General features: G+C 47.3%; 1 protein-coding gene across 3 annotated transcripts in view; it reads right to left on the bottom strand.

Moving 5' to 3' along the window:
* Positions 1-327: 327 nt before the first annotated feature.
* The window catches only part of FGF12 (fibroblast growth factor 12), a 233,531-nt gene continuing 226,747 nt past the window's right edge, over positions 328-7,111 (bottom strand). For all 3 annotated transcript variants that reach the window (XM_081007543.1, XM_081007544.1, XM_081007542.1), the window contains one exon: positions 328-983. In XM_081007543.1, coding sequence (XP_080863669.1) covers positions 865-983 — 119 coding nt within the window. In that variant the 3' untranslated portion in view covers positions 328-864. The remainder of the gene's footprint in view (positions 984-7,111) is intronic.

Here is a 7,111-nt window from a genome sequence, read left to right as displayed (position 1 = left end):
CAGCCCCGAGATGAAGAGTCTCACACTCTACAACCTGAGCTTTTCCTTTTAGCTCTGCCCTGTGTGACAGACTTTCTTTTACCCATCCCAAACCTTCAGCTTCATTGGACGTCTGTGATATCCTTGAGTTATTACAGAGGGAGGAAATCCTAAAAGGCACCTGAGATTCAGATGATGCATTAAGCAAAACTCATTCCTTCCCCTCCAGTTTAAACCTGCAAGGATCTCGTTTGCTGAAAACTCAACGAGGGGAAACGGCCGCGGATCCGGAACCCCACAGCAGCACCCGGTTCCCAACTTCCACACTCCGCCACAAACTGAGCTCAATTCTCCAAAAGCAAATTCGTTTTATTTTTTAAAGATAACACCTTTATTTATTTAGTCATTTATTATTTGTTAGATAATAATCTGTTATAATTATTGTTAGTCGTTATTATGCAGAGATGAACAATTCCCCTCCCCCTTGGATCACGGAGCAAACGGTTTTGCTGCTTTTATCTGTTGTTATTATTTTTTTTAAAATGTTAATGGAGTCCCGATTGAAAATATATTTATATATATATATAACTCTATATATATATCCACGTATATCCTTTCTCCCCTTCCCCCCTTGGCTTTGGGCATGTGTGGCTGGGTGTGTGTTTTGTACTCTAAAACGTTGCAACAGGCAAGATCTCCTCATCCTACACAAAGGAAAAAAGGGTTGAGTTCAGAATCTTCGCCGCTACTGGAAGCTCCTGCCTTGCTCCTCCGCCTGCCGCTGTCTCGGTGAGGGTTCGCTGGGTGGGATGAGTGGGTGGGTGGGAGGGAGGGAGGGTGGGAAAGGCCTCGGATGCAGGGATGGGCGGGTGTCTGTCCTCTCAGCTATGTCGAGTCCTGGTTGACGACTTTGCCTCCGTTCATGGTGGGTGTCCCCGAACTTTTCCTGGAGCGGCCTTGCTTCTCTCCAATTTCATGCAGCGATGGCTCTCTGTACATGCACACTGGAAAGAGAAAAAATGGAGCTGGCGTTAGTGGAAAGGGCTGCATGTGGCTTGAACAGGGGTCGGCAACCTAAGGCCCAGATCCAGCCCAGTACGTTTCCGAGCACAATTCAAAGTGTCGGTGCTGACCTTTCAAGTCCTAAACGGCCTCGGTCCAGTAGACTTGAAGGAGCGTCTCCACCCCCATCGTTCTGCCTGGACACTGAAGTCCAGTGCCGAGGGCCTTCTGGTGGTTACCTCCCTGTGAGAAGCCACGTTACAGGGAACCAGGCAGAGGGACTTCTTGGTAGTGGCACCCGCCCTGTGGAACACCCTCCCTTCAGATGTGAAGGAGATAAGCAGCTATCCTATCTTTAAAAGACTTCTGAAGGCAGCCCTGTTTAGGGAAGCTTTTAATGTTTGATGTATTACAGTATTTTAATATTTTTTTGGAAGCTGCCCAGAGTGGCTGGGGAAGCCCAGTCAGATGGGCGGGGTATAAATAAATAATAATAATAATAATTATTATTATTAGACACACGCAGGGCAAAGCTTCCTTGCAGGAGAAGAACACATCTCTCCAAAAACCGTCGCCACTTTCCCTTTGAAGGGCTTCTGTTAAGCTCCCGGCTCATGTCCCTCTCAAGCCAAGGCCTTCCCAAAGCATGGAGGGGGAGGTGGGGAGGGGAGGGGGGTCTGGTCTCTAATAGATAAGGCTCTTTCCAGTCCCCTTGGAGTTATTTTTCGACTTGGAGCCTTAGATGGCAGACGCACAAAGGAGGAGCCCCAGTCCGCCCTGGTTGCTCCCGGCATGGATCCATCTGGCTTTAAGAGGTTGGGGAGGTCCCCCTTCCTTGGGCTCCCGTTTCTTATCAGCCCCAAAAAACAGAGGACTCAGGCAGCACCAAGCCAGGGGGCTCGGGTGCCCCCCGCCCAGTGACCAGGATTGCCAAGGCCTTTGATCTCAGCTGTCTGAGGCGAAGACCCAGCTCTGTCTTCCTAGCTTGAGCCAGAGCCTTGTGGGTTCATTTCAGGTCAGGGCTGGAGGTCTGTGGGTGGGGGCAGGACCAGCCTTTCCCAGGTGCCAGAGGGATGAGGCGCCAGGGATCTCTCCAGCTCCATGCAAGGCCCACCGAAGCTCAGGGGTGGCATCGCTGCTTTTCATGCAGAAGGCGCCTGGCTCATCCAGGCAGAAAGGAACCCCAGGAAGGGACTCAGCGGGGAGATGGAAATGAATTTGGGACAACTTCCATTCTCATACAATTTCCTAAAGGAGAACCATTTCAAAACCCTCTGTCAGTGGTATTTAACGCCTTATAAATCTAATTTAATATCTGTTAGGATCGGACAGAAGCTGGAGAGGTGGAATAAAGCAAATCACCTTTTAGAATTGTTCTAAAAATATATATATTATGGAAATCAGGTGGATATCTCTGATATGGTAGGATAGCCTAACCTCTGGTACCTAAAGTATTTATGTTTGTTCATCTGAAAGATGCTATTCCAGTAAATGATCAAGAAATAGTTATAACTGTTGCTAAGATTTTAATAGCTAAAAATTGTGGGGGAGCATGTTGCCTACTGTATCTGAACGGCCTCAGAAAATCTGGGGCACAGTGACGATGGTTAAGCCTAACTTACTACAGAAGAATGCATACAAACCAGCCTAACAGGTTTATGGAGGAAATGGGTAATTATTATTATTTTTTGCAATGTTCTGGAACGACATCAGTGATAAAGTCCAACCTAAGGCAGTTTTCCACCTGCTGTAACATTATTCCTTTATGCTCTTTGGTTTATTTTGTTTAATAGCAACAAATAAGTAAATGCGGGAGAATCTCCGGAGTCAGGATCCCAGGGCTCAATGTACCAAGCTGGTTTATGGGACTAAAGAGCATTTTACAACGCCAGGTCTTGCATGCTGCTGCTTCTCCAAAGCAGCACTGTGGGGAGGGGAGGTGGACGCCTCCCCAATTTGCAAGCTATTCGTACCGTTGGAACATCCAAACTGCAGGCAGGCTGGGTGGGGAGCTTTTCGCTGCAGAGGAGTAAAATCCACACAGTCTGTGTGCATGCTCTGTGTTTCTTAAAAGCAAAAAGACTTGCCGCTGTTTGTTCTTCTCCCTGCTGCCTAATGCACTTCCCACTTGCCCATCCTGCTGCCAAGTGCCTTTCTCAAAAACGGGACATTGGTTCGAAGGAGCTGCTTGCATTGCAAAAGTGGATTTGGGGCGAGCAGGCGAGAGTAAGCCAGGGCAAGCGAGGAGAATGGCTTGTGCCCAATGGAATGGCAGGCAGGGAGTCCAACAGGAGGAGTAATAATAAATAATAATAATAATAATAATAATAATAATAATAATAATAATTTATAATTTATACCACACCCATCTGGCTGGATTTCCCCAGCCACTCTGGGCAGCTTCCAACACAATATTAAAATACAGTAATGCATCAAACATTAAAAGCTTCCCTAAACAGGGCTGCCTTCAGATGTCTTCTAAAAGTCTGGTAGTTGTTCTATTTGACATCTGATGGGAGGGCGTTCCACAGGGCGGGTGCCACTACTGAGAAGGCCCTCTGCCAGATTCCCTGTAACCTTGCTTCTCGCAATGAGGGAACTGCCAGAAGGCCCTCGGCACTGGACCTCAGTGTCCGGGTAGAACGATGGGGGTGGAGACGTTCCTTCAGATATCCTGGACTGAGGCCGTTTAGGGCTTTCAAGGTCAGCACCAACACTTTGAATTGTGCTCGGAAACGTACTGGAGCCCCCTTGTCTGGTTGTAAGGAAGAAGGCAGGGGCTGGGGGCTGGCTGAGGTTGGTGGGGCACTGCCTCCTTTCACAGAACCACAGAACTGTAGAGTTGGAAGGGATCACCAACGGCTATCTAGTCCAACCCCCTTGCAATTCCAAAAGCGGTTTGACAGCCAATCCCTCTTCACAGGCAGCTCTGGGAATTGTGTCTCTGCAAGGGGAATGGGGAGGCCTCCAACCAAATCTCTGTACCCTTAACAAACTACAGTTCCCAGCAGTCTCAGGGAGAAGCCATAACTGTTTGAAGGGGAACAGTAGCGCTTTGAATGCACGGTGAGAATGTAGACCATGTCTTCCATTTGCTAGGATTCTTGCACAGAATGGCCAGGGGCCATTGGCACCCGGAAAGCGGCCATTTGGCACCCATGAAATCCAACATACCCTAATATACAGTTGAGTGATTGGATAAAATTATGGAAAGAAGGTTTAAAATTTACTGCAAGTACTGCGTTAAAAGAAAATGTGATGAAAATGATGTATAGATATATTACACCAGTAAAGTTAGCAAAAATGTATAAAGTAAGTAATAAATGTTGGAAATGTAAGGAAAAAGAGGGAACATTTTCTCACATGTGGTGGGAATGTAAAAAGGTGAAAGGCTTCTGGGGGATGATATATAACGAATTGAAAAAAATGTTGAAATATACATTTATAAAGAAACCAGAAGCGTTTCTTTTGGGAATTGTTGGAAATGATATAAATAAAAAGGAATGTAAGCTTTTTTTATATGCAGTAACAGCAGCAAGAATACTATTGGAAGCAAGAAGAATTACCAACGACTGAAGAATGGAGGATGAAATTAATGGACTATGCGGAACTTGATAAGCTAACGGGAAGGATCCGAAACCAGCGGGACCAGAAGTTTACCGAGGACTGGAGTAAATTTATGGATTATTTGAAAAGTATTTGTGAGGACCAGACGACGTTTGTAGGTTTGCAAGAAGCTCCGTGAGGAATAATATTAGAAATATTGCAAAAATGAAGAAGGAGAGGAGTTGTGTTAAAAATGTAAAGGCAATATTAAGTTAGGAAATGCATAAGAAGTGATTAAGACGGAGGATTGTCAGAGGTGCTGACGGAAGTCTAATAAGAGGGTATTTGTGATGAATTGTGTGGTATGTTTTATAATTTTATATTTAAAAACATATATATATATATATATATATATATATATATATATATATATATTCCAACACACCCTCGTTTCTAGAAAATTCTGAAAGTGAGACCTTTTCAGCAGTGCACAGTCTTCAGTGTCTACACTCATAGGCATCTAATAAAGCTGAATGTTGGAAGATTGGGGACAGATAAAATAAAGTCCTTTATGTAGCACAGTTTAAACTATGGAAGTGAACTATGGAACTCTCTGTCACAGGACACAGTGATGGCCATCAACTTGGGTGGCTTCAAAAAAATAATAATAGACCAATTCATGGAGAGGAGAGGGCTATCCATGGCTCCTAGCAATAATTCTCTTGTGCTCGAGTCCTGCTTTTGGTTGGCCACTGTGAGAACAGGATGCTGGACAAGACGGGACACTGTTCCTACACGGCTCCACATGTTGTTGTTTAGTCGTTTAGTCGTGTCCGACTCTTTGTGACCCCCTGGACCAGAGCACGCCAGGCACTCCTGTCTTCCACTGCCTCCCACAGTTTGGTCAAACTCATGCTGGTAGCTTCGAGAACACTGTCCAACCATCTCGTCCTCCGTTCTCTCCTGCTCCTTGTGCCCTCCATCTTTCCCAACATCAGGGTCTTTTCCAGGGAGTCTTCTCTTCTCATGAGGTGACCAAAGTCTTGGAGCCTCAGCTTCAGGATCTATCCTTCCAGTGAGCACTCAGGGCTGATTTCCTTCAGAATGGAGAGGTTGGATCTTCTTGCAGTCCATGGGACTCTCAAGAGTCTCCTCTAGCACCACAATTCAAAAGCATCAATTCTTTGGCGATCAGCCTTCTTTATGGTCCAGCTCTCACTTCCATACATCACTACTGGGAAAACCATAGCTTTCACTATACGGACCTTTGCTGGCAAGGTGATGTCTCTGCTTTTTAAGATGCTGTCTGGGTTTGTCATTGCTTTTCTCCCAAGAAGCAGGCGTCTTTTAATTTCGTGACTGCTGTCACCATCTGCAGTGATCATGGAGCCCAAGAAAGTAAAATCTCTCACTGCCTCCACTTCTTCGCCTTCTGTTTGCCAGGAGGTGATGGGACCAGTGGCCATGATCTTCGTGGTTTTTTTTGATGTTGAGCTTCAGACCATATTCTGCGCTCTCCTCTTTCACCCTCATTAAAAGGTTCTTTAATTCCTCCTCACTTTCTGCCATCAAGGTTGTGTCAAGCTTTATTAAGGCTGCGGAGCCATCTGACCACAGCAAAGTGGCTAACAACAGCAGCCACCTGCATTGCAAGGGGCTGGACTAGACGACCGCTGGCATCGCTTCCAGCTCTGCACCTCTGTGATTCTGTGAAGGTGACAGCAAAGGCAGCCCTTCTCAGACAAGTCCCTCTGTCCTACGTGGGGAGAGAGGCTGGGGGAAAATCACAGCAAAGAGGAGGAGGAGGAGAAAAGGAGCTCAGATGAAGGTCAGTGAAGACAGGTGGGGATGTATCCCCACAAAGGGGAGCCTGGGCAAAGAGGGATGGGGGCCTAGCCTTGTGCCGGGGGCGCTGGGGCTCCAGAGTAAAGACGCAGGGCAGCCTGGGCATAGCTGCGACCTTGAGGATGCAGCGGAAGGTGGGATATTGAGGCCAGTTTGTACAGCATCTGGGAGCTTTTGCTTCCTCCTCTGCCTGCCATCTGTTTAAGGGGATTGCAGAGAGAGAGAGAGAGAGAGAGAGAGAGACGCTGACCCATGTCTGTCTCCCGGAAAGGGATGCTTAGAGCCTGTTTATCACAGACGTTGGGAGGGAAGAGTGAAAGAGAGAGCCAGTCTCCTAGCAGAAGCAGTCAGAGCAGGGGGACAGGGATGCTCTTTGCAGACGAGGCAGAAGGAAGACAGCTGCCCTGCTTACAGAGAAACCACGCATGCCCACCTGAAGGCATCAATGCCATCCAATTTTTTCCCCTCTGGCACCTGAGACCTAGGTGGCAGGGGTGTGTGAACCCAACACCACAGGCGCAAGGTCTGTTTCTGCAGGATGCAGAACAAAAGAAGGGCCTCCTAGATGAGGCTGGTGGTCCATAAAGTCCAGCATCCTCACAGGAGGCCCATTATGGGAAACCTGCCGGCAGGACCCTGGCCCAAGAGCTCTCTGCCCCCCGCCCCCCGCTGGTGGTTTCCAGCAACTGGCATTCAGAAGCATTGCTCCCCAAAACTGTGGGGGCAGAGCAGAGGCATC

This window comes from Podarcis pityusensis (genome assembly GCF_964106645.2).
Source record: "Podarcis pityusensis genome assembly, chromosome: 5".
In the NCBI taxonomy this organism is placed as follows: domain Eukaryota; kingdom Metazoa; phylum Chordata; class Lepidosauria; order Squamata; family Lacertidae; genus Podarcis; species Podarcis pityusensis.
This window is presented reverse-complemented; position numbering and strand designations above follow the sequence as displayed.